Source organism: Cuculus canorus, chromosome 1 (assembly GCF_017976375.1).
Source record: "Cuculus canorus isolate bCucCan1 chromosome 1, bCucCan1.pri, whole genome shotgun sequence".
In the NCBI taxonomy this organism is placed as follows: domain Eukaryota; kingdom Metazoa; phylum Chordata; class Aves; order Cuculiformes; family Cuculidae; genus Cuculus; species Cuculus canorus.
In genome coordinates, this window is record NC_071401.1 from 111,376,013 (window position 1) to 111,402,343 (window position 26,331).

Genomic DNA, 26,331 nt, shown 5'->3' on the forward strand with positions numbered 1-26,331 from the left:
GCGGCCACGCCCCTCGCACACGAAGCCCCGCCCATTCGCATGATGAGACCCCGCCCCCTCGGCCGTGCGGCCCAGCCCAGCCCAGCCCCACCGAGACTCACCCCGCCCCCTCGCACCTTGTGGCCCCACCCCCTCGTCAATGAAGCTCCACCTCCTCGCCCCTTACAGCCCGGCCCCTTTGCCCTGCTGAGGCCCGCCCCTCGCCTTCTGAAGCCCCGAGCCCTGGCCTGCTGAGGCCCTGCCCCCTGAAGCCTCGCCACTCCTACCCTGTGGCCCCGCCCACTCCCCCTGCAGCCCCGCCCCCTCGCCTCGCTGAGGCCCGGGCCCCGTAGCCCCGCCCCTTGCCCATAGGCCCCGCCCCTCGCCCCTATGAGGCCCCGCCCCTCGTCCTCTGAAGTCCCGCCTGTGTTCAGTGTGGTCTGCGCTGAACAGATGTCTCCGCCCCTGCCATCTCCTCTCTTCGCAGCCTTTCCCCATCTCCAGTGCAAGGGCAGGCACAGCTGCTCCAAAGCTCCAGGTCAGCAAAAGATTGGATTGCTCTGAAGTTCACAATAACATTAAAATGAGACCTTAGGAAGTTACAGAAGATGCGTAAGCTTTCTGGGAGAATTTATCTACCCACGGGCAGTGCCTCCTGTCCCAGCTCCTGCCTCTGCGAGGGATGGACGGAGATCGCTCCCTCGCCTTGCCCAGCCCTGATAAAGGCTGCTCGCTTCCTACAGCTCCAAAACGAGCCTTAGGCAGATTTATTTGCTGGCATTTTCAGTATCAGTTTCACCCTCAGTCCCCAATGCCCGTGTTATTTTTTTTCCACGCTTGGTTCTTCTGCCCTTCTAGCACAGCTTCCAGCAGGAGCACTGCGTTAGAGGAATCCTCTGTAGAAAGAAAATATGAATGGCAGGACAATGTGCCAGGGGAGGTTTAGGTTTGTGGAAAAGCTGGGGAAGAATGGTTAGATTAGCACCAGTAAACAATGCCAAATAAAGACATGTAATGCTACCCCTAAAGACCTTCATGATGGACTGTTGGAAGAGGGAAGATAAAACACTAATGATTGTTTAAAATTGAGTGGATTGTTCATGTTTTAGTTCAGACATGGGATGTGTTTAGTTTAGGTATAGAAAAATGGTGAAAAGAAAAGTGGATTAAAAGTCCCAACCTCAAGCCAAAAATTAGATCGAACATTAAGGGAATAAACAGGCTATTGGCATTTTTGGCTTGAGGAGGTGTGGAGATCCAAAATGTGTTTCTTTGGTGACGCCCGCTTGTCCGTGGTGCAGCGTTCAGCGGAGGGTCAGTGCTCACCATGGGTGCTGCTCGCCTACCCTTCTACCCTCTTCCTCTGCCCATCGGACCACCTGGACCGACCCATCTCGAAACACACGCACTGATGGGGGGACAGATGGGCCTTATTGTTCAAATGGGAGTGGGACGGATGGACCCTATTGTTCACTGTTTTCATGCCAAAATGTAACAGTTTTCACGAAATATATAAAAGAGGAGGGGAGCCTGGATGAGGCGTGCCTCTGGCTGATGTGACCGAGCCTCAGCCACATGCCCAGCTCTGCTTCCTTACTTTGCAAATTTAATACCTTATAATAAATTTTTCATAATAAACTTTTGTTTGAATTGATAAAAGAGTTTGCATTGTCCGTTTATGACAGGTTGGGTATTAGTAAAAAGTTCTTCACCCAGAGCGTGGTGGAGCCCTGGAACAGCTCCCCGGGGAAGCAGTCACAGCACTAAGTCTGACAACATTCCAGAAGCATTTGGACACTGCCCTCAGACACAGGGTGTGAATGTTGGGGTTTTCCTGTGCAGGGACAGGAGTTGGACTCAGTGATCCCTGTGGGTCCCTTCCAACTCACAACATTCTAAGTTGGTGATTCTAAGAAACACCACCAGGGGTATCTACAGCAACTCCTGTTCCTAAGCAGACAGTCTGGTGGAGTACAATGTTTAGGGAAAATCTTAAATCCATCAGGTGCTTGGATAATTACAGCAGCTGTGGCTTGGGAAGAAGGCAGCTTGTTTAGGCTAGACATGGTGTCTTCAGTAACTTTTCTGCTGTTCTAGGTCTGCTGCACAAACTTAAAACTGCCTACATGACTTAAAATGAGCTCCAAACACGAGCTTGTGGTTTTCCTCACTCTCTCACCTCTGTTGAGGTATTGATAGGATGTGGAAGGTGGTTGATAGAGCACTCCCTATGTTCATCTCAGTACCCTGTGCTGCAGACCCAGATGAGACCCAATAAGAACAAGCAGCAGTTGGGACAGGGAAGGGATCAGCATGTTGTCCCATGCTTATCCTTCAAAAACTGGCAGTGCAAGCCACCTAGCTGGAGCGACTCACTACAATATGATACTTTTGTAATTCCAGATGTTAAGCATAATTTGGGGTTTTGCTCTTCAGTTTTAAACAGGAGGTAAGCAATGGCTGAGGGCTGGAGTGTGCAGTTCTGCCTCCGCTTCCTAAAGGAGGTCTGTACTTCTCCTTGGCTTGAAGAAGAAATTTTCCTTCACAGACCTACACCCCTCACTATGAAAAACCTTGATCTAGTTTCACCTATACTGAACACTACTTTCAGTCTACTGTCTCAACTTCTGCCCTGAGGAGAGGAGTGAGAGCAGTAGAAATAACACTTTGATAGCGATGTGGATAGTTGTTTTTCCTAGAAACCCAGAGTCAGAAGCTCCCAGCTATAATGTGCTTCACACAAAACTTTAAACATTAAAAATGTGACAAACATTTTGACTGTTGTTTGGATTTCCTAATTCTCATTGTTGCTTTCATTATTATTAAATGTTTGAGGTAAATTGCAATCCTGATTTCATGATTTCCCTGTTCCCAGAAAGGTTCTGACTAGAAGACGAGATTCCCTCACAGTGACATTGAGCTGTTAAAAGAAAACAAGGTAGCATCAATCTCACAGTGAAATTCTAGGTGGAAGCACTTTCTAAAATCTACCTAGTTTGTGGGGTAAATATGTGTTAGAGGGTGTAATCTCCTACTTTTTATACTCAGATTGGTCAATATCTAAGAACTGGTTCTAAGCTCAGCAAGGAATGAAGAATGGCAAGGGCATTTCTGTAACTAGATCTGTAATGAAATATTCATGCTTCTGTATAGACATCCTGTTAAACCTGACAGTCCTTGGTGAGAAAGCTCTTCCCATGTAGTATATGCAGAATGTAATGGACTGTGGACACCTGACATTCATTTCCTGTTAACGTATACAAGCTTCTGTTCGTTTTTTTTTATTGCATGCGTATGATGTTAAGAAATGAAAGGCTAATTATAATTTTAATTGTTTTGAGGTAGGGTCTTATTATTGTATATGGTGTTCACTTCTTTGTGAATAATTGTGTATTGCCCTGGCATTTATATAATACAATCACTTATAAAACTGCTTTTGTCAGTGAGAGTTTTGAAAAACACTGGAGAACTACTTGCATGAAAGGAATTGCAGGGCTCAGTGAACCATTGTAAGGAGGTTGCACAGTACTGCAGAATCTTAATGGCACATTAAAATCTGTTTAAAATTCAGATTCCCAGTCTTTCTCAAGAAGGAGAGTGGGCTGTGGGCTGTTGTTTGGAACTTTTTAATGTGTTTATTTTTTTCTTGATGTTGTTAACTGTGTATGCATTTTGACAAGGCATTTATCAGGACTTAAATGCTCAGTGGCAAGCATGGAAGAGGTCACTCTAATTAAGCATTCTTTTGCTGAAAAAGAAGGCCACCACCCTGAAGCATCTCAGTGTTGGAACATATCACCGGTCCATCTTTATTAGTACACCACCCTCTGTTAAGCAGCTGGGGTTTTGCATGATCATGTATGACAGACTTAACTGTGTATCATTATATTAGTAACTTAAGGCAGAACAAACACCATTAACTCAAAAATAACCACCGGTACTGTAACTTTTATTTGCTAATAAATATCTTAATAAACAGGCTTACCCCATCTGTAAGACCTGATAATGCCTCTTAGGAAATCATAGAAAAATAAAATACAGTAATAATCAGTAACTTGTACTTTGTACAAAAATCTTAATATGTTGCTCAGCAGGTAGCTTTGCCAAACCCCATATTCTTTCTGCAAAGAAATGGCATATGTAATGCAATTCACCTTTAAAACATCCTAATGTTGAGAGCTGAGCATTCTATTACACTATTAACTTTTAGGCATGCCAGCACATGAAAATTTACATGGAACATCATATTATCATAGGAATAGAATAATAATAAAAAAAAGAAGATAACACCACTTTTCCGTAAATAATAACCACTTCACTTCTAATTTAAGTTCCCCTTGGGACTGCAAATCAGTATACTAGATTATTTATTTCATGGCTATTCCTACAATACTGTTACAAACTGGCAAAAAAGCAGAAATAAAAATGCAGTCGGAACATATATGGGAGATATATTATGTGAATAGTCATTCTGAACAGGCAGGCAGTCCCAGGGGAGACCAATGATAGCAGCTGTGAAATGTTCAGTCTCTCAAATGAGTAGATCGTGCTTGCTGTGTGCAATGCTACACAAGTTCAGACTGATGAAGATATGACTTACAGGTACAGTATAGAGGCTGCTTTTCTGTCAGATGAATGGTGGAGACTGAGTCACAGGTAGTTGTCACTATTAAAATATAGCCTGGTAAGAGGAAAAGAAGCAAGAGCAAAACAAACGTTATCTGGGGTCTTCAAAGAAAAGATGGGTTTCAGACTACTGGTAAGGATATGAGATCTGTGCTGAGGCCACAGTTCATTTGTAAAATGGTTTGTGAATATTATGAGTATACTGTTACTTTTGAAGCCATCTACCTTTAAAATTTTGACATGGCTGCTTAAACATATAATCTAAAGTGTCTGTCATTAAATAGTTATTCATATATACACATACATTGTTACATTTTATGGCTATGCTAGAACAGCAAACTATGAAGAGCATTCATATTTAGTTGTGTACAATCTAATTTCACAGAAGAGACAGATTAAAACCCCTTTCAATTCAGATACATTTAAAACCAACACACACAGAAATAGAGGCTATCCTGAGAAAACATACCAACCACAATATCTTCCAAGAGAAAATCAAAGCTAATTTTTGGAAGGTAGTAAAATATTTTTCTTGCATTTTTCTGTAAGTGAAAGTGGTTTGAGTTTTTTGTGATTTTTTTATTTAATTATGATAAAATTAAAACAGTGAAGGTTGCTTTGCTAGAAAATAAACTACTGTCTTTCAGTAAACAGGGTTTCACGTGATCTTTTAAAGATTATTTTTCCTTGTAAAACTGCAGATGCAATCCTGAGAAGTGCAAAGTACCTGTTGTTTTTACTGAAGTCAACGGGAGTTGTACCACACCAAGTGAAAACAAGCCCTTTATGTTAGTCTCTGGGTTTTTGGTCATGGCATCACCGCAAGTGACGCAACTGACACCATCAGAGAATTTTGACATTGGTCTCAATAGAAGCAGACACAAGGCCTTATGTAAGAACAGCATATACCGAAGTACTGACTGAATTGAATTTCTCCACCAGAGTTAACAAAGAAACAACTTTTCACACTTTTAATCTGAAATAGCTCTCTCTGCTTTATGTAGAAAAGTTGGAAGAAGAAATTGCTGCCAGAAAAATGGTATTAAAGTATGCTACACTACCAATTCAAAGCTAACTGTTTCTTGGGGAGAGGCAGATAGGGAGTCATGGCCATGAGCTTTAAAATGCTTACATGTTTACGTGTTAGGAATTTTAGAGTAGGATATTTTTCTTTTAGACAGGGAATTAACGAACGAGTCCAGTAAACAGAACCACTAGGAGGGCGTTAGTTATTTTAGTTGCTACTGTGCCTTTCATTAACTGGCAAATCTCAAAAGTTACACTGCAGTGCACCAGGAGTGTGAAACAAGTTGTTCAAAGAGGCGAATGATCAGCTAGATTGCATAAAGGCATATGTTTAGGAAAAAACAAAGACCGACAAATTCTATTGTTTTGTAGGTTCTGTTTGTTCGATGGGGATGGTGGTCTGATCCTGATTTTAAATCCAGAAGTTTGGGTAATTTACTAGGGAATAAAACCAAAACCAAAATATTTCTTTTATGTACTCTAGTAGATGTGTAGGCCATTTTAAATATTTATTTCAAACTCAGAGATGGTAGCCCATTCCAGATAAAAAAGTGCAGCAACCACCTTTTGTACCTTGCAATTCAGCTGTACAATGTTGAAGGTAACTATAATCACGTCCCTGAGGTAGTAGCATTTTCTTTTATGCTCAGTGCACTCCCTTTCCCCCTATTAAATGTTGCCATCCATTCCATGCAAATCTAGAGAAACCCCTGACCGCAAACCTGTTCCAGTCTGTTGACATTATTTGCATTTGACTGATTTTGAATCATGCCCTGAATGATCGACCCACATCTCAACCTGAAACCCTCAACAGAGAAATTAAAACTAGCAAAAAGTTTTAGTGAAATTAAAACTAGCAAAAAGTTTTAGTGATGCAGATGAATGGTAAGACAGCATGTATCCTACTAAGTGCTGCTTCTCTAACAAATGAAACGTGACAGTGGTGGGATGCAGAAAAGGAGATTTTGTTTGGAGAGCTGAATCCTACATAATGTATGTAGGGCTTAATCTCACTGTCAGTGAAGTCACTAACAAGCTCTTCTGAATTCTGGTCACGGCTACATGGTACCTATTGACACTGAAACATTTAATTCCTCACAGTGACATCATTGTTCCAGGAATTACTATACTTCATCAGGAAGTTTCTTGAAATCTTTCAGCAGAATTTGAAAGTACTGAGTGTTTTAGAGCAGAATCTTCCCAGGACAGAAATGGAACTTCGAAAGTTGGCATTTAGTAACTAATGTATTCTGCAGATTTGAAACACTGGCTGCACTTTGTCTTTCTCAGCTAATCCTGTTGTACATAAAGGGACTGTGATGGTAATTTAAACAGCTCAGAGCAAGAGCATTCAGTTTCTAAAAAAAAAAAAAAACTCCACAACTTATTTTGCTTTTCTGTTTTGCCTATTAATCATTCTCAAGTAGAGCTCAGTCTGAATGGGGCAAAACTGAAAATTCAGTTTATAAGGTACTCTTAACCAGATCGTTGTACTTTCATTTTATTCAGGTTCCTCTCAAAAAAGCCAACACAGAATAAGAAGAACAAGTAGTTTTTCACTTATATAATTGCGTCTACTGGAGGTTCTAATCTAAATGATGACAATTTTACCAGGTTTTTTCTCATAGCCTGGACTCTGGAAAACTAACAACTAGATTTTTGCCCATCCCTGCTATAGAGAAGTCTCAGAGCATCACGCTGTGATGATACTACAAAAAAGACTCCTTTGAGTGTTTCAGTGGGCACTGTTTCATCATTCACAACCAAAAATGAATATTTGGATTCCAGTGCAGATGTCCCCCAAATTCAGGTTTCCAGATTCTAGATTGCTTTCTATACAACGAAGGCCCCAGGCATCCCACAGTTCATAATACAGAGCGCTAGATATTTCTCTTTGATTTGTGACTTTTCATTCCCAGGACTAATCTACTACTCATCATACACGCTGCTGTTTAACAGTTCTTCACTGTTTTGTCAATAACAAGAAGTATTAGTATAATATTGTTTATTCACAAATTTGTAATCAGCTTGATTCATTAGAGATGAATGTCCCCCAAAATGTGTAGTATTTCCCTAATGAAGAAAAAATTCAGCAGTATCTCCTCCCATATCATGAATAATGTGCACAGGATGTTTTGTGATAATGTAAATTAATATACTGGCCTCCTCAAGGAAACCATATGTGGAACTGAAGTTAAAAAAGTGACAAATAATTTTATCTCATGCTGCCTTAAATGATATTTAATATTTTATAGGAACTTGGATTTGCAAGTCCTTTATGCCTAACTCTACTTAGGTAAATAGTCCCATTTCTAGTCAGCCTCCTTACCTTATATGAATTACGCCACAGAAAGATTCAACTATTTAAAGGTTCAGGAGTTTCTGAGCATAACAAAGTACATACATTATTACTGAGACATACCCGTAGTTACCTACTAGTCAAAGTGCTCAGATGCCTAGAAATAGGTCGAAATTTTGGAAAGCAACAAGGTAGAATAGGTGTGAAAACTTTAAATGAGATTGATCTTTTAAATATATTTTTTCCAGAGTCATGACAGGACATATTTTATTCCAGTTTTATTACACAGGTATGTAAAATCAGATAATGTGCTAAATCTTTCTAGAAGAGAGATGTACTTGGGAAATCTCTTGCCAGGAAGAAAGGTTAAGAGATACTCATGTAGAACATTTAAAGAAACAGAAACAAATAGATTTTGCTGAACTGGCCTAATATTATTTCACACATAAAATATGGAAATATATTTTAACTCTAATCCATTTTTAACTTCATGGTTTTGCATCAACCATTTTTGTGGGTGTCCCTTTCTAAAATTCAGTCCCTTTCTAAAATTCTAAAATATCAAAAGATATTGTATATTTTTTTATACAATATGCTGGCCTATCCTTACTAATATTAATTTTCCTCATTTTAACCTCATAAGTGTCCATAAATGGCTATTTAACATAAAATAGTGGTATAACTTTTAAACATCTTCGGTGACTTCAGCAGAGGGATTCAAACTTTTTATAGCATGGACTAATCTTACTAGAGATGCTAGTTCCTGGGCACCCTGCTTCCCCTTTATCTCAGATGATTTCGACAGTAATTAGATGTAAGGAAAAGAATCAGTAGAAAGGGTTTGGTATGGTGGCAGTAGAAGGGTCAGCATCGGGTGACCGGGCAACTTTTTGTAAGCCTGTTTAAAAATGTTTTTTTCTGCCTGTGGAGGAAAGGAGCAGCTGTCCATTTCCACATAACAAGTCAAGGAAGTTTCGGATGTACTACACACACACAGTGCATGCCGTTAAAAATATTAAAAGTCAATGGAGCAGATCAACCTCCTTAGCATTATTGGGAGTTAGGTAATTAATTCTGTAGGTTTGAAAAATCTCAGGCATTGTGATATATCAACACATTATATTTACAATTCTTTATGTAGACATAGACAAATATTTTAGATCCATAACATGCTCAACATATCCTGGTCCATAATCTGAGGAACTATGTACAATCATAGCACTCATGGATGGGCAGTGTGCACTACTAAACACAGGATATTATAGTAGAAGATATTTGTGAGGTAAGTACATGGCACTGTCTAATGCAACTCTGTTTTTTGTTAGAGCTCCTTAGCACCATATGGACAGTTCCTCCTTTTTCATTTTATTGTAGGCTTTAGTGACTTCCCCCCCCACCCCCTCCCCTTTTAGTGCTTATTTATTTGTCTTTCCAGGAGATTTCAGGATCACTGTCCTATTAAGTGCTAGCTCAGGCCAACATATCTTTCCCTCACTCTCAAAATAATAATAATGGTACCATTATAAAAAGTAAAAAGAATATTACCTTTATCATTTATTCAGGAAAGACCAATTACAGTTGGTGAACAAGGGCATTCTGGAAGAAAACTCTTTAACAGAATACAGTGCTCTTCAACCATATTCAAATGCCATAAGTGAAGTATCTCTATTTTTAATACTTTTCCCAGAAGATGCAGTGGAAGACAGACTTTTTATTATGAATCTAACTTTTGTTACTCTAAAAGATGTGTTGGGCTGGATTAGAAGTGAGTCTTCCTATCCATTCTGTGTGGGACATATCCCAAGACAGACTGAGCCCACGATGGGGTAGTTACAGGTACCCTGCATTTGTAAGAGAAATTCTCAGCTGTCAGAATGTGTCCCATAGAACCATTCTATCAGCTGAGTTAAAGCAGTTAAGTACATGCTTCAGTTTGCAGTGGAGCTTGCTGAAATTTAGCAACTGTTCTTCAATACAAGCTAAAGTATGTTCTGTGCTGCTTTGTCTTGGTGGCTGATATGGTCCGATGGGGTCATTCCAACATGGAACTTGCTGTGGTTGAAACAGTCTTGCTAGACACTTCCACTGCTGCAGCTATTCCCCATAGTAAATCTCTACTGCCTCAGAATAAATAGTCTCTGTATGTTACTTACGACTCACCATTGGATCCTGTGTGAATATATATTGAAAAAGACATTAATGGAGCCCAGTATTAGGCTCAGCATACGAAAAAAATGGAAAATGGATAGTCAGTCTTAAATTACAGAAAAATCAAAGTACTACAGTCTATGAGTTCCATGTCAGAATAATCCAGCTAATACGTAATACAATTTTAGACACAGACTGCTTTGTCTAGAGCAACTAATTTATTTGAATTTATAGTTGAGTGCACTATTTGCAAGTAAAGAATTACCTTATGCTAAAAAGTCTTGGCTGATGTCTTGAAGTATAGCATGTGTCTAAGCTTGTATTGGACAGACATTGATTTACATTTATGGAAATCAAAAAGGGTAACTTTTGTTGAAGAAATATTTAAATTACATAGCTTAATTCTCTTCCTTTCACATCACGGAATCACATTGCTTCTCAGTAATTCCAATATGCAAACATCTCATGAGCAAAATCAACTAAACCTTCTGATACTACTTGTTCAATTTTAACATTAGCATTATGGAAAAGATCCTCTTTTTTTCACAGGTTCAGCATAAGACTAGATACAATCAATGCATGAGATTCATCTGACCACACACAGATGCCCAGATATGAGCTGGTCATTTTCATCTCTTTGAATCCAGAGAAGAAAGTGTGTGACCTGCACAAAATTAAGCTTATATTTGAAAAATAACACTCACTGGGTTTGTTTGTTTGTTTTTTAAATGAAAAGATTAGGACACTATTTCCCCCCCTAAGAAGAAAAATACCGTAAGAGTAGGCTTGGAACCAGAGTAAGAACAAATAAAATGTTTCCAAAATGAGGAAAATATAAATTTGATCAAAGTAACTATTATAGAAGTATCATACTTCACCACCACCACAACAAAAAACCCAAGCCATATAAACCCCCCAAATCCTGGATTTACAACATTTTTAATAAATCTCCTCGCCCAAAGAATCCCTTATTCTTTCCTTTCTGATTACCCAGACTCTTGTTTATATAAAAAAATATATCTGATTAATAAATGTTTTAATATTGTTGTATTTTTTTTTTCTATTGAAAATATATTTTCAGTAGTATGATAAATACGGAAATTAATTTCCATTAAATATATCCAGGTTGTGTGTGTGCAACATGCCACTCTGCATCCACACTACCAGGAATGAAAAAATGTGCAAAGGAGAATTTAAAAGTGCACATATGTGGTTTGGATTAGTTATGAGTAATCTTGAAACTCCATTAACAAAGAACAGACTCATACCTCCTCAGTTATGTATTTAATTGTGAGAGAGGTTCCTTCCACAGATGTCATGTTGTTGGCCATGGCAGCAATGACAGGCAAAGTGGATAACAAAATGATAAAGGAAAATCAAGTTTTAAATTACTCTGTGTTGACAGTATTTTTTAAAAGGCTTCTTTCCATAATAGAACCTTTACCCAAAAAATTATTTCAATGTGGAATTGGGGTAGAATTTTTCAAGTGACAGTCACAGAAAAGAATAAATGCTTTTTTTCCTCACTAAAAGTCTGTGGTCCTGCAAAACGTACATGCTTGTATTCACTGAGTTTAGCGGGGCTACTGCTGGCCAGATTACGTTTGTAGCTCGAATAGGACTGGTACTGCCCTTCTTTAAACAAGCTTATCAAACTGGCATTGTAGAACACGAGTGAATCTTGATCTTTAGAAAACTTGTTCCTCAGTTAAATCTGCTTTTGTTTTTTAATGCCAGAAAGGCAAATTTACTTAGTGCACTACTTTTATCTAACTTAAATGAATAGAACTATTCCAACATAAAGTGACAACATTGAATCAGGCCTAGTGTGTCTCACTCTGTGAACTGGTTGGAAGCATAATCTTTTCTGAGTTGCTTTCTGATTTTTCTTCTTTGCCACCAGTATAAAACGGTAACCTTTCCCAAGAGTTAGGAAAAACATTTCGATTTACAAGCTGTAAATTAAGCAGTAAATATCATTATGATTACATGAAGTAATTAGCTCATTTTGTTATACACATATATTATACTAATCACCCAAATGCATGTTTTAATGGCAGTTGTAATGCTTGAGTATATTGGAATATCACATAACTCAAAAATGTTCTCAAGACTGTGTATAAATCAACAAAAGTATCTGCACCCAGTTTACATGTGACATGCATGTAGACCTGCGTGTGACTTCTACAGCACGCAGACACGCGCTTATTCCTCCATTTCCAGTAACGCATATGCCATGCAAAAGTTTGGAAATGTAGCCCAGCACATCTGTGTAAGTTGTCTGAATAAAATATGAAAGCTGTAATTCTTAGAGAGGTACAAATATTATGTTAGGCCTTTACAGCCGTTTCCTTGCATGTAAATATGGCTATTGAAGAGTTCTAAAGGTAATTGTCATCGATGTCATTTAGGTATCTGTACTAAAAGATCTAGCTCATAGTAACCAGAGCTCCATTTCAGCAGTCTGCTTTTTACTTCTAAAAGCAGTTAGAAGTAGACTCAAGGCAACATATTATTACACTGCTGTTCTTCATCTCCTTTTCTGCCTATGTACAAGATAACTGAATACCACAGCATGTAACTTCCAGCATCAGTTAGTGGTTGTACCACTGCCCTCAACTGGAGGATGATATGGCTGGCCTGCTCCCACGGGAATAAGCACATCACCCCACTGATGGCTGGCCCTCTAAAGTCTACTGCCACTGGTGGAAATTATGCTTAGTTCAAGCAGCAGGGGGCTACATTTTTGGAACGGAAACCTTTTTGAAGTCTATGTGGCCACGATATATCTGACAACCATGCTTTACACATGGGTATGGACGTGTTACAATCAGGTTTCTAGTGAATATTTGCCACATAGTAGAAGTAAATGCTGAGTATTAAAAAAAAAGAAGGTCTAGGGCGGTGAAGAATCCCAAGAATGAACAAGTTTTGCAACGTAATCTAAATTTTAAAGCATACTAAGTGTCAAATGCTAAAGTAATTAAAAATCAAGGACCTTAGGATTTCAAACAGATTTATCTCACTGTCCTCCCACTTATTCACACAACAAAAGCTCGCTACATAAAATCATCAGTCATTTCTGCAAATAGTACTAATGTTTTGAGGCACCGGCTTACCAGAATTTTATAAAGTAATGTAACGATAGGACCTATACATTTGGATTTAATTAAGAGATAACATAAATATTTATGTCAAACGTCTTGATTGCACATTTGGTATTGGAAGTTACATGGTCACAGAACATGAAAGAAGTCAAATACTTTTTGATCTACCAGCAAACTCTAAATACATCGATAAAGAAGCCACACCAGGCCAAATAGATTACTACTTTCAAGTAAGTTCATGAAAGTTTCCCAAATACTGTTATACAAAGTCACACATCCATGCTGAGTTATTCATCAATGTGTAGCAAGTCTTTCAGTAGGCCAGGATTTTATTGGCAGATAACTGGCAGAGGAGCTATGCAGTGTGATTAAAAATTCCAGTTTAGAAGCATTAACGTAGAAGTACTTTTGCAATCTGAACAGGAGACTGCAGTTCTTGAAGCTGGGAAGAGCAGAAGGGAAGAATGAGAATATTTTTCCATTTTAGAAATGCTGAGGCACAAAACACAGTTGATTCTAGTACTTTCATACATGAAATCCTTTCTCCTGTATATGCATCATGTGTAACCGCAAAGTCTGTAAACTGCTGACTATTCGTCTCTGGTGTCCAATGAGTACAACTCCAATTCTTCTAATGTCACTGCAAGATAAAAAGTTTAATCTTGGATGTAAGTATGGTACAGCCTCTTGCACACAAAAGTCTGTAATTATATGATGAATTACTCTATTTCAGGACAGTTTACTTTCCTGACTGAGACGTATAAAGATGATGCAAATGTTCAAGCTTTCTGCACCTGTCAATTCCAAATTTGTCTAAAGACAGCCAATTAAGAAAAAAAAAATAAACTTGCAGTAAGAGCACTGGTATCTGTTGTGATAATAATAGTCAAGTAATTTTTCAAAATATTGAGGAAGAGCCTAGGAGGCTTGTTCTGACAGCCCATTTTTAGCAACCTGTTAGTAGAAAAAGTTTTCCACTTAGAATTGCAAAGGAACAGGTCTGATAGAATCACTTTTGCAGCCCTGAGGCTGAAATAACAAAGGCCATGCTTCTGATGATTTGGGAAACGGTGGTAAGAGATGGTCTATCAGAGAAGCAGTGAATCTTCCAGCTCGATCCAGATGTCCCTCCTGGTTTCCCTTCATTTCATTTAGACCTACCCTCCAGAGGGGGCAGCTCATCTACAGAGCCTGACTCTTTGACAGGAATGAGGTCAGTAGCTCGCAACATCCAGCACAATCCACTATTTTTGTTGTTCTCTAAACATCACCAACTGCAATATGCTAAGAAAGATCACAGAGGTGGTGAGAGCAGGAAAATTCAGATATGCCTTGTCAATTGTGCAAATCCCACACTGGGACATATCGTAGACATTACCTGCTTAGATACCCTCAAAAATTATTTGATGATAGTAAAGGAGTCCATGGGATGAGGCATGACCTTTATGGGTTTCTGTATCCTCATGAAGAGCCATCAGATAGCAGCAACTATTATGTACTGGTGCTTAACGTTCACATGGGCTAGATATACATAACACTTCAGGTCAGCAGGGACAAGGCAAAATTATTGAGCATCTTAGAAGGTAAGAGTCAGCTAAAAGGATAAGACTTTACAGGGGGAAGTGGTATGAGAAGTGCAGGAACAATGGATAGAACTCATCAAGGAAGGCTTGATAAAAATGAGAAAGAAGCCAGCAGGCCTAGCCTAACAGAGGTTACTTCAAGAGAGGAGGAGTCTTTCAAAAAGCTGAAGTGGGGAAGGAAGGAAGGAAGGAAGGAAGGAAGGAAGGAAGGAAGGAAGGAAGGAAGGAAGGAAGGAAGGAAGGAAGGAAGGAAGGAAGGAAGGAAGGAAGGAAGGAAGGAAGGAAGGAAGGAAGGAAGGAAGGAAGGAAGGAAGGAAGGAAGGAAGGAAGGTTGATAACCTCAGGCAGATTATCAGTAAAAGCACAGTAAAGTTAGGCTCAAAAAGAACCTGAGGAACAAGCAGAAAAAAGACACCTAACAATAAAACTCATAATAAATCTTTTTGCAAGCTCACTGGGGTATAAGAAGCATGCCAGAGTGTCTGTAGAGTCTAATGATGATTTGGATTTAAAAGAGCACTGAAAGACTGTCCACTGATAAAAAACTAAACGAATTATTTGAGTTTATATTCACTGTAGAAGAAATTGAAGTGACTCTCATGCCAGAGTGTTTGTGGAGTACTTGTCAGAGGATCTGTCTGAAGTCAAAGACTATACTTAGCAAAGAGTTTTAAAACAGTTAAGGTTGAACTAGTGGAATTACTAAGAGGGATGTGAGAGAGAGAGGTTTCAGCTTTGTTCTACTTGCTTAAAAATTTCTTGGTGCCTGAGTCATGGAGAGTGGTGCCAGACAAAATAAAAATTAAATGCAAACTTGTAAGTCTGAAATCATTACAGGGCATAATAGAAGCTACAGTAAAGGACAGAATTATTGGATACTTGGATAAATTATCTACTTGAATCCCTATGGCTTTTGAAAAGAGGAGTCCTATGTTATAAAATTATTTGTTTCCAGTGGAGGAGTCAGCATACATATGGATGAAGGCAATCCATTTGATACACCCTACTTGGATTTCCAGAAGCTTTAGAGAAGATTCCTCATCAAAGCTTTATAACGAAAGCAAGAAGCTGTGGCACATGAAGGTCTTTGTGTGACTAAATAACTGGCTTAAGGATAGGAGGCTAATAGGAGGCTAGGACTAAGTTGTCAGGTTTTACAAAGTAGATATCAATGGAAAACTGCGGGGACCTACTCTAGCATAATGACATCAAATATTACTGTTCAACAAATCAGTAAATGGTCTGGAAAAACAGGTGACCGCAGAAGCAAAAGAGTCATTTGGTGAGACGGAATTGTTCAGGGCAGTAAGGGAAAGGGCCAGCTGTGAAGAGTTTCAGAAGGATTTTATAAGACTAAGTGACTATGCCATAAAGCAGCAGATGAAATTCAATGCAGGTGACTGTAAAGTGATACACACGGGACAAAACTGATCCTAACTACACAAATAAAATTACTGAGTCTTAACTATTACCATTATTGATATAGATAGTCCCAGTATAAAATAAAAGATTAGGAATTAATGGAAAGGGAACAGAGAACAGATCATATCATTATGCTACAATATTAATCCACAGATTCCCCAAACCTTTATATACTGGGTGCAGCGTTTTCATTTAACAAATGATAGAAGGGAGTCAGAGATGGTTGAAGAAGGGCAGCAAGGTGTGGAACAACTTCCACATGAGAATTGGGTTCATGATTTTCAGAGCAAAGTAAGAAATTTTTTTGCTACTGATTTCAGTGATCTAGATCAATTCCCCAAGAAATATTTAAGGATGTTCTCCGCCTGAGCTTTGGCAGTGTTTTGTATGGTCACAGAACCAAACTGACAGTTCTGGGTGTCTTAGTCGCATCTTCTGCATCGTTTTAGTAAAAAACGCCCTGCATTTGTCTTTTATTAGCTTAGGTATGAAAGGAAATGAAGGCTCTGTTCCATACATCATGATAACTACATCCCTGCAGCATCCAAAGAAATTCAGATTGATTAGTCAATGTAGGGATAATAGATTACATACTTACTCAATACTCATTCTTGAAACCATATCCAAAGTTGTGAAACCTGCAGCCATGAAGTTATTTTTATACTGACCCATTTTTATGGAGTCCAGCCAGTCACTGACTGAAACAAACAAAGGATATTCTGGAACTTCACCAGGTGAATCTGTCATTCTGTACAAACAAAATGCAAAGGTTACCAAAGCAGTACAAAATAGGACTCTTTTAAAAGGCAGAAGGAATGAGAGAGGAGCCTGAGCTGTAAAGGTCAGATCTTAACTGAGGATCTCTTTAACCCATTACCTAAAACTTATAAATCATGTCAGTTTGCCAAGTTGCACTATTTAAACAATACATTTTCTTAAAGCACTGCAGCTCAGTAACAAACCAAGGAACAGATCTCTCCCACTGCTCTCAACTGTGTTCCCACAGAGTGTTTCTTTACAGATCTTAAGTGTTCAGGATGATAATAATAATATCAGGATGATAGTAGCCATATTAGAAGACAAACAAAATTTAACATGAGATGTAATTTAAAGATATGAAAATATTATGAGATGATTTTTACATTTCCCTACAAAAAAAACCCAAATGGCTCTTTATTGCTGTACCATTATGCAATGGCAACACTTTGATTAGTATTCAGAACCTAAAACCAACCCTAAAAGAAGCAAATTTTATTCTAATTTGCTTTTACACAGAATTATATAGAGTAGCAAATAAAAATGAAGGAGCTAGTTTAGTCATATTTCTGTTTAGTTCTTTTCCCTAATAGTATCACAACTGGAACAGAAAGATTAAAAAACCCCAAAAGATTCCAATTTTAAGGCATATATTTCCAGTCTTCTGTTATGTACCACACTGGTGAAGTAATTTCCATTGACTTTGTACATTTTCTTACATATGTAGAGAAACTGTAGGAACAGAATGCAGAAAAAGCACACTACTGTTCATAAAAGCTTTATGATAACCTTTAGGAGAAAGATATACTTAAAATGAAAATTTAGACAGCAAAAGCCACCCTAACTCTAGGTTTTCCTAGACTTCTCCATTCAGCAAATTACCAGTTTCAGTGTTCAGCTTGGCCCTTCTCCAAACCATATGAAAAATCCCTCAACTCACTGAGGTTCTTAGTGAGACCTACCCAGGCCTTGAGTACCCCTTATAAAACTAGGTCGGTCTCCATGAAAGAACCTTTATCATAAGGTGAATTTGAGCTAATGAAGACAGTGAGACCATCTGGACCTACGCTGATTTCAGCTCATATCCAAGGTCAGCTTGGATCAATAAGCCTACAAAAATTGACTAATTCCTCCATCAAAACCTTGCGTCTCCTGTGGCTGCATTAATTTCTGTAATATTATTAATGGAAAAAACTTTGGGCAACACCATCAAGAATATGCTGTGGAATGGTAATAACATAATCTCCTATTTGGTCACTGTTGCTATTCTTCTGTAGATTATAAGTAAAGATTTAGCAAGCTAAAGCACAACTACTTTCTGCAGGAAATTATTCCAAGGCAGTTTAGAAATTGCTTGAGCACTGTCAGATGGAGACACAGGCTGTTGAATAGGGAAAAAAATTAGTATGAGAAAACATGCACATAGGAGAAGCATCGAAAAAAATGAGCAAGAGAGATTCACAAAGATTAATAATAAACAGTGCACAGCAGCACTCACACAATAAAGGAAAATGCCTAATGTAATCTATATGACTTGAGCAAAAAACTCCTTATCTAATAGTTTATTAATGATAAAGTGAACCTTAAAAGGGGCTTAAAGTTATTTGAACTCCCATAACTTTATGAATTCAGAACTTTGCGGCTCTCTCCCACGTCTACTTAATGCCCTAAACCAGCTAATGATAGCCTTCATGTGTTATCTAAAAAAAAATAAAGTACTGAGAAGAGTCTTACACAAGTTCATCCTCCACTAGGGTATGAAGGCTACTTGGATTGCGGATCAGTTTGTCTAGGAAGTTGACAATGTCACTAAATTTTGGACGGTGGTTCCTCTCCTTTTGCCAGCAGTGAAGCATTAATTGGTGAAGAGAAGTTGGGCAGCCCATGGGAGCTGGGAGCCTGTAGCCTTCTTCAATAGACAGTATAACCTAAAGAGATACAATGCATAGCATTACTGAGCATTAGGCTTAAATGCTGAAAGAACAGTGTCAAATTGACAATTATAAACCTGTGATAACAATTAATGGCACAGCCACCCTCACTTCATGCATTGCTGGGGCTTCACTCGGAATTGGGACTGGCAAGAGTGTGACCAGAGGAGATGCAAAGTATTTTGTAAGCACTTTTTTAGGCTCTTTGGCCATCCTCTTCAAATAGCCAAGAAAGGAGGAGGGGAAAGAACTAACAAGTATCACTGTATTTTTCATCTGCCTGCAGGCTAATATTGTACTGAATGGAGTCACAGGGCCACAAGCTAACCTCATATGGCCACTGCATGCCAGGATGCTCTAATATTTACATTGCGACAAATTATTAGTTTGCAGCAATGTCATGGTACAATCAAGCACTACAAATGCACCCAGAAAATTTACTTGGTAATAATTTATTTCTGATGATCATTAGAGCAGGATTAATTTAAGCCATATCCCACACTCCGAGTTAAGAATTAAGCACAACTTTATTTTGCACAACCTCTCTCAGAAACCTGGATGTCCAAGCTGTTTATGACTAAACAAAAGTTAATAAAATGATGGTGTTACCATATACCCTAAAGTGAGTGAAACTTTCAGATTCAGCAGATGAGGAAACATGTGTTTGGTCAGGATTGGAAAGAAACCTATCCGATGTCACAGATAAATCACATTGTTAAAAAAAAAAATTGCCTGAAAAGGACATTAAAAACTGTGTGATAGGAGATAGCAAAAGTAGGTATGGTCTATGAAAAGCTGGCTAGATTCATTCTATTTAAGATTTTAAAAGCAGAAGGAAATGTTACTATATTCTTCAGTAGAATTGACATTGTCAGGATTTCTTTTATATAAAAGAATGGAAAGAATAAGCTGTTGATCAAAAACAAAGCTAGGAAAAAAAGAGCAACCCTACCACACATGCATATAAGCCTTCCACATAAAAATCCAACCAGTGCAAAATGTTCTCCTAAGTATAAATGATTGTACACAGCATTTATAATAATACAGTGTACTTATGAGAAATGTGCCTACTGCATTTATACGCACTTTGCTTTAAGGAGACGTAATTTTCACACAGATGTATGTACATGCTGCAGACATATTGATGCAGCTGGAAGGGTGTACACTGAACTGTTCACAGCAAATCAATGTTTTATAGCACTAGCTGTAGCTTCAATATATTCAGTCTCATTAACCTGGAATATATCCTCGTTCTCTTTTTGAATTCTGAATTAATGTTGTTGGTTCTCTCCAGCAATGTCTAATGCTTATGCTGCAAGAATTATGCAAATAAATAAGAGTAATGAAGCAACATTAGGACCTTAGCTCCCCTTTATGGGATAGTAGAAATTGGAACAAGACTCTTGTAGCTGTACACAGCTGGGTGTCTGAGTTTTATAAAGCGAGGTGGCTTGGTCCTAGAGTGCACGACCCTCTTGTATCCTGGCAGAAACATCTATACATGGAAAAAAAAATGTTTGCAATGTGGCAGGGGCTTGGATTTGCACAAGGGAAGTTTCAGACCCATTGGCAATCACACTGGGAAGTACAGGCTACTCCAAAGGCAGTGCTCCTTGCCATAGGGATCTCTGAATTTTATGCACCTGGGAGTACTGGCAGATCACATACATGCAGACAGGACTGGCCGTGCACATACAGAGGTGATATCTACCCATAAATGATATGTCAATATGATAATCCCTCCACCTGCCTTCTGGCTACTTGTTTATCAACCTGGGATTTACTTCCATGGTCCAAAATCTCGGCTGCTGAAATGGCTGCTATAGGAATAAAAAACATCAGATTGCCAGAGAAATCTTTCCTCCAAAGCCTTGCCTCCTAGTGGTGAATAAACCCCCGGGATTGCTCATATTACAGACTCGGGTTGAATGAAATTCAACCCCACGTGCATGAAATTTTATTCACAAAACTGTTAAAAATTATGTACCTCAAGCAGTCTGCCCAAAATGGCTTCATAAAACATAGGTACTTGTTAACTGTGGGGTACAGCTTAGATGGTTCTTATTAGTCAAGAGTTAATCTGTAGCAGCCTAGAAATGCATATATCATAGTCTTTATGTTTAACTGTACCTGTTGCAAATGATTAATTTCTGAACTACATTTTGTTTTTAAGGCCAAGAGAAAGCTTCTCTACTTTTATGAGACACATAGCACTTGCTTGACACAACAATAGAGAGCTGATGAGGTTCTTCTGAAGTAAATTATTCAGGAAAAAATCAAAAGCAACAACAATTTTCCAGATACATTTTCTCTGACACGCTCTATTTTACCAGATCTTTGGAAAAGAAGTTACAGTACATTTTGTTTCTTCCCTTGTTCAAAAGAACCATTTCATGAAGAGAAATGCCAGCTGGTACTGGGATAATTATAATTTCTCATTAATACCAGTACATTTTAAAAATAAACTGCAAATAGTGCCTCATTAGTATCCCTTGTGAAGCAAGTAGTATTTTTAGAGTCTAATATGCAAGAGTAAAGATGTGTCTAATACCGCAATAGGAATCAAGCCTCAAAGGAAGAATTAAGAGCTTTTTAGTTCCTTATTTATTTATTTACTTATTTATTTTAGCTCCTGCTTTGCTACTTGCACAGCATCTCTTTCTGAACAGAGGAATTAGTTATCCATATACCTAAAAGGGAAGAAGTATTACATTTTTCTTGGTAATATAAAGTTAAATATGATGTAATATGTAAAGATGATAACATATTTTAAATGTCTCTTTCCTTGCAGCTTTAATAGGTTGAGGAAGCACCACATTAATTGTGAAACGGCCATATTTTAAATGCCTTTTTCCTTGCCCACTTAATAGGTTGAAGAAGCATCACATTAACTGTGAAAGGGTCTAAATGTCTGTATCTACAAGAAGGATATAGCAATAGCTCTAGCAATCAGCGTAAAATTTTCCACGCTGGCAAATCAGCGTCCCATCTATTTCAACCAGAAAGAATAGGAACATTAACTTAGTTTCTACACATACGTAGCCCTGAGTCTGCTAACAAAAAGGCTGATTACTGCTCTCTAGCTCTGGTTTTGTGAAGAAGGCTTTATGGGTATCAAAAGGAAGAAAATGTGAATATTCTCTATTGTCATCAATGACTGAGAAAGAGGCTGTAGGTTTCTTTTCAGCAATGAGTATGTTTAAAACTCATTAGAGGGCCTTGTGGGGTAACATTAAGGTGAGTAAAATGAGTAATGTTTTTACAAGTAACATTTTTCAGCAGGCGCCAATATAAACTATAAGAGAAAGGGAATATTTTTTACAGTTAACATAGTTAATTATTTCTATGCTACTTAATGCTTAGGCTTTTATATTTAGAAAAGGGACCATTCTTTTTATATGTTTTTGTACACAGATGATATTGAATACTGGAAACTGTTAAATACATTTTATCATTTTTGTTTGATGTTAGACATAGCTGTAAAGGTTGAAGACAGAGATAATATACCAAAATTATCTGAGAAATATTTTGTGGATTGCTAAAAAAAAAATTATGCATGTTTAGTTTCAAAATTATTTTAAATTGGCAAAAATGACATCTGAAAATTAAGCTGTAATCTTTTTGATAGTTTCATTATTAACAGTAACATAGATTTTTGCTTTTAAAAGTTAACTGACAGATTTTTTAATGAGACTGAGACAGAAGAAAGTCCAGAGGGACATTGTCCCTGTGTCCTGCTGACATCTGAAAAATCTGCCAGGGAGGAGAGGCAGCTGCTCATGCCTCATGGTACAGAGCCAATCCCAGGTGCCTGCCAAGTGTTTTGATATCTATGGGTTGAAAGTACTATATTAGGGTAAGTTATTTTTACTATTACAAGAAAATTTCCTAAGTGTGAGGACTTCTATTATGTTTACTATATTAGTTTTCTTGCATATTGATTACAATCCATTAAATATTTTTCTTTTTTTGAATACTGTAGTGCTGCAACGTGCACTAATTTATACAGTGGCCTCCAGCAGGTGTCCCAGTAGACTTCATCCACAGCTGTTCTACAAACCAAATGCTTGGAATATAAATCTTCCTTTCCTCACATGAGCATTAGCAAGGCAGGCTCTTAGCACAATCTGTTCATCAGTACACTAGTTTCCTTGTAAAGTTCAATATCTTAGCTAATGTTTATTAATTAAGCAATAAGACATGACAGACTGTGCAGCAGCCCTAATTAATGGACACCTCTGGTGCCTGCCACACATCTAAGAACTGCATTAATCAGCACCAACACAAGTCTGAAGTAACTTACCACAATAATAAAATGCTTATTTACTTAAACAAGAACATTTACTGAAGTTAATAACATTTTTTGAGCATCTATAACTATACGATTACAGCATTAAAAAATTTATGAGAGGCATTTTCAAATTTGGTCACCTAAAGTTCAGCTTCCAAATCCTTGCTTAGGAATATAAACAGAGTACACTGGCTTTGCAGAGGTGTTGAATCTCTCTGGCTTGCACTGACCTGATGGGTACTTGCAAACAGCTGTAGTCTCTGAAAATCAGACTGGGTTAATTTATGCGGCAGGTATCAGTTTAACACTTCTCTTGTTATCGGCTTGGTCTCTTTGCTAGCTGAGCTGGCTCCTCGTGATTTGATTGCTGTGACTGAGGGGTCAGACAAGAGACCCTTGGTGGGCTTAATTTATCTCCACTGTTCATCTGACTGAAGATGTATTCACATTGCAAATAAACACTTTATCAGACAGTGCTGAACTCGCTTCCCCTTACATTGCCTCTGTTTGGGTAGGGGTTGGCATACCGTTTGCTTCTATGTTATGCATGTCAGAAATGAAAATTTAACTGGCAGCTGCTCAAAATAACACTTACTTAGCCATGGTCTAAAAAAGTAAATTAATTTCTTTGAGTTGTTTAATTAGAAAAGCAATTTGTAAGATGGAATGTGAAAAAATAGACCTGGCTCTGTGGAGTTCATACTTGGAAAACTTTTGCTACTTTTCAAAACTCCTCTCAGTTCAAGAAATATTTTATTGCTAACTAAAGAAAAAATTTATTATGATCAAAACACCAGAGTGGTAATGTTAATGATGCCATGTATTTGGCTGTAGCGGAACCTCTGACTATACTTATGCAAGACCTTCTCAACACTTGTTTGCATAATGTGTCTTTTATGAATCTGTTTAGCATATGCCCCTCTCTGTTACTTTCCCTGCTGTAGAGACAGTACCACTGACCTTTGGGAAAGTCCTATTATTTCTGTAAAATAAGCTCATACGAATTCAGAGGAATTTATTGTACTAAAATATGTCCCGATATCTAGCAAATTAAGCTTTACAATATGTCTAATAACTTGAAATTTCCCAATGACATTTAGAGTCACTAAATGTATTTAGAAGGTCACAGGTGCTCACTGTTAACATTTTGACATTGAAAGCCTATGGCTAGGGCTCTGGAGAAAAGGAGTGCTTTCTGCTCTGGGTTGCTGAATTGCAGGGAACCTCCCCAGGAGTCAGGATCATTAGCATAAGTGGCATCCATAGGGCTCACATCTTTATTCTGTTTTAACAGATACCTCTGTTTTTGATGTAGGAGTAATTTAATTTTCCTATCTTCATGCTGTAGCAGAATATTTAATATACTCTAAATAGAGGGATTGCTTTCTGAACTCTCAGTGCTGACATGGCCTTGAATAGATCCGTGGTAGGGGGTGATAGAGGGGAAGAAGACAGGCTGAAGCCAACCTCAAAGAAAGGACGTGGCAGCTGGAATGAAGGTCTGTGTTCCTCACTACTTTTACCTGGTGTCTTGGGCTCTATGTGATGGTCCTAGCGGTCATTCAAACGCTCTTTGCTGGTAGTGAATAGTGGGGCTGAACGGAACTGATAGGAAGTGTCCCTCTCTCCCCCTCCCCCCCCCTCATTCCCAGTTAGTGGTAACGGCAGTGGAAGAATCAAGAAGTGGGCTGGTAGTGGAGCTGGTGTGAGGAGAAGGGTTATGATTGCAGGAGAAGAAAAGAGACACTGGCAGCTGAATTCCTTATAGAGAGCTGACCCAACACCCGATGAAATCACAGTTGAAGTAGAGACTGAAATACCCCATATTGTAACACAAGATCACACGATAGTGGAACTCAATGATACAGCAAAACCCCCATCTTTTTTGCCCGCCTCGAGCTGCAGTCACTACCAGCTGCCTATCACCTGCAGCTAGATAGGCAGAGAGGCAAGAGGAGAGGCAGAAGCAGACTTATGGAGAGGTGACGTGGCAGTTGGAAGCCCTGGTACTACACAGAAACCAGGCACCACGGAAGGGCTGACTTTGTTCAGAAGTATTGCTAGCTTCATCAGCTTATTTAATCTCTAGGAAAACTAGCCATGAATGGGCTGCTGCAGAGAGAGAGGAGAAATGAAATACCAATTACATGTTGAGAAAAGCCAGGCAAAAGACTATCGCCCACTCAGAAGATGTGCCAGTGGCAACTGACAGGGGCAACAGCAGAACGGACCATGAGCCATTGGCTGCATTTATGATTTGCACAGTCCCTCAACCAGGCAGTGCTGATGGGGGTGGAAGGGAAACAGTAACTGCCCAGTGAGTCTTGCTTGTAAAGGCACATGTGGACATTGTACTTACTACTCAGGGAGTGTTGGGTGGACGAGAGGCAATGGGCACAAACTGAAAACCACGCAATTCATTCAAAATGTAAGAAAATACTTTTCTATTGTGTAGGTGATTTGCACAGGTTGCCCTGTAGAGCAACAGTTGTAGAGTCTCCATCCTCAGAGACAATCAAAACCCAGCTGGAGACAGCGCTGACAAAACTGCTTTAACTGGCCCTGCTTGAGCAGGGGGGCTAGAGTAGACAGACTTGAAAGGTCCCTCAGCCTCAGCTGTTCTGCGATTCTCTGATTTGCTAGTAACTTTTTCCCATTTTCTTGTTCTGTTCAATTTCCCCTCAAAAGAAGGCTCATAGTGAAACTAACCATTGCATCTATTAGTTTGGAAAGGCAGAAAATTTGAGGCTATATGTGCATTTTGATACAAATTGCATTCCATGCAACGCAGAGTAACCAGCATACTAATGATGAACAGGCTGATATTGCCATGGCTGTGTTCGGCTTTGCTTCTGAATGGAAAATTTGCTTAAGGATAGCACCCTTGCTATTGCAAGGTTGAAGTGATATCCTAGCTCCTTAGCAATCAGCTCCTAAAGCCACCACAGCTTACAATGGGGCTTTTTTTAAATGAAAAAAAATGGCAGTTAGCCTTAAATTACAGTTTGCAGGCTATGGTAGCTCAGAAGCTGATAAGTGGCTCTCAGGCAAGGGAATATTTGGGGTCTTCTTGCTCATCTTCTTTTATTAACTTAGAATCCATTGAATCACTTGAATCAAATTAAATAAGTTGTGTAAGAATCAGCAGCTGGCAGAGGTATGA

General features: G+C 38.6%; 1 protein-coding gene across 6 annotated transcripts in view; it reads right to left on the reverse strand.

The window, feature by feature from the left end:
- Positions 1-3,907: 3,907 nt before the first annotated feature.
- Positions 3,908-26,331, reverse strand: part of EPHA6 (EPH receptor A6) — a 482,670-nt gene continuing 460,246 nt past the window's right edge. For all 6 annotated transcript variants that reach the window (XM_054081746.1, XM_054081767.1, XM_054081730.1 and 3 more), the window contains 3 exons: positions 18,681-18,874; positions 16,789-16,938; positions 3,908-13,825 (listed from right to left, as the gene is read on the reverse strand). In XM_054081746.1, the coding sequence (XP_053937721.1) occupies positions 13,711-13,825; positions 16,789-16,938; positions 18,681-18,874 (459 nt within the window). In that variant the 3' untranslated portion in view covers positions 3,908-13,710. The remainder of the gene's footprint in view (positions 13,826-16,788; positions 16,939-18,680; positions 18,875-26,331) is intronic.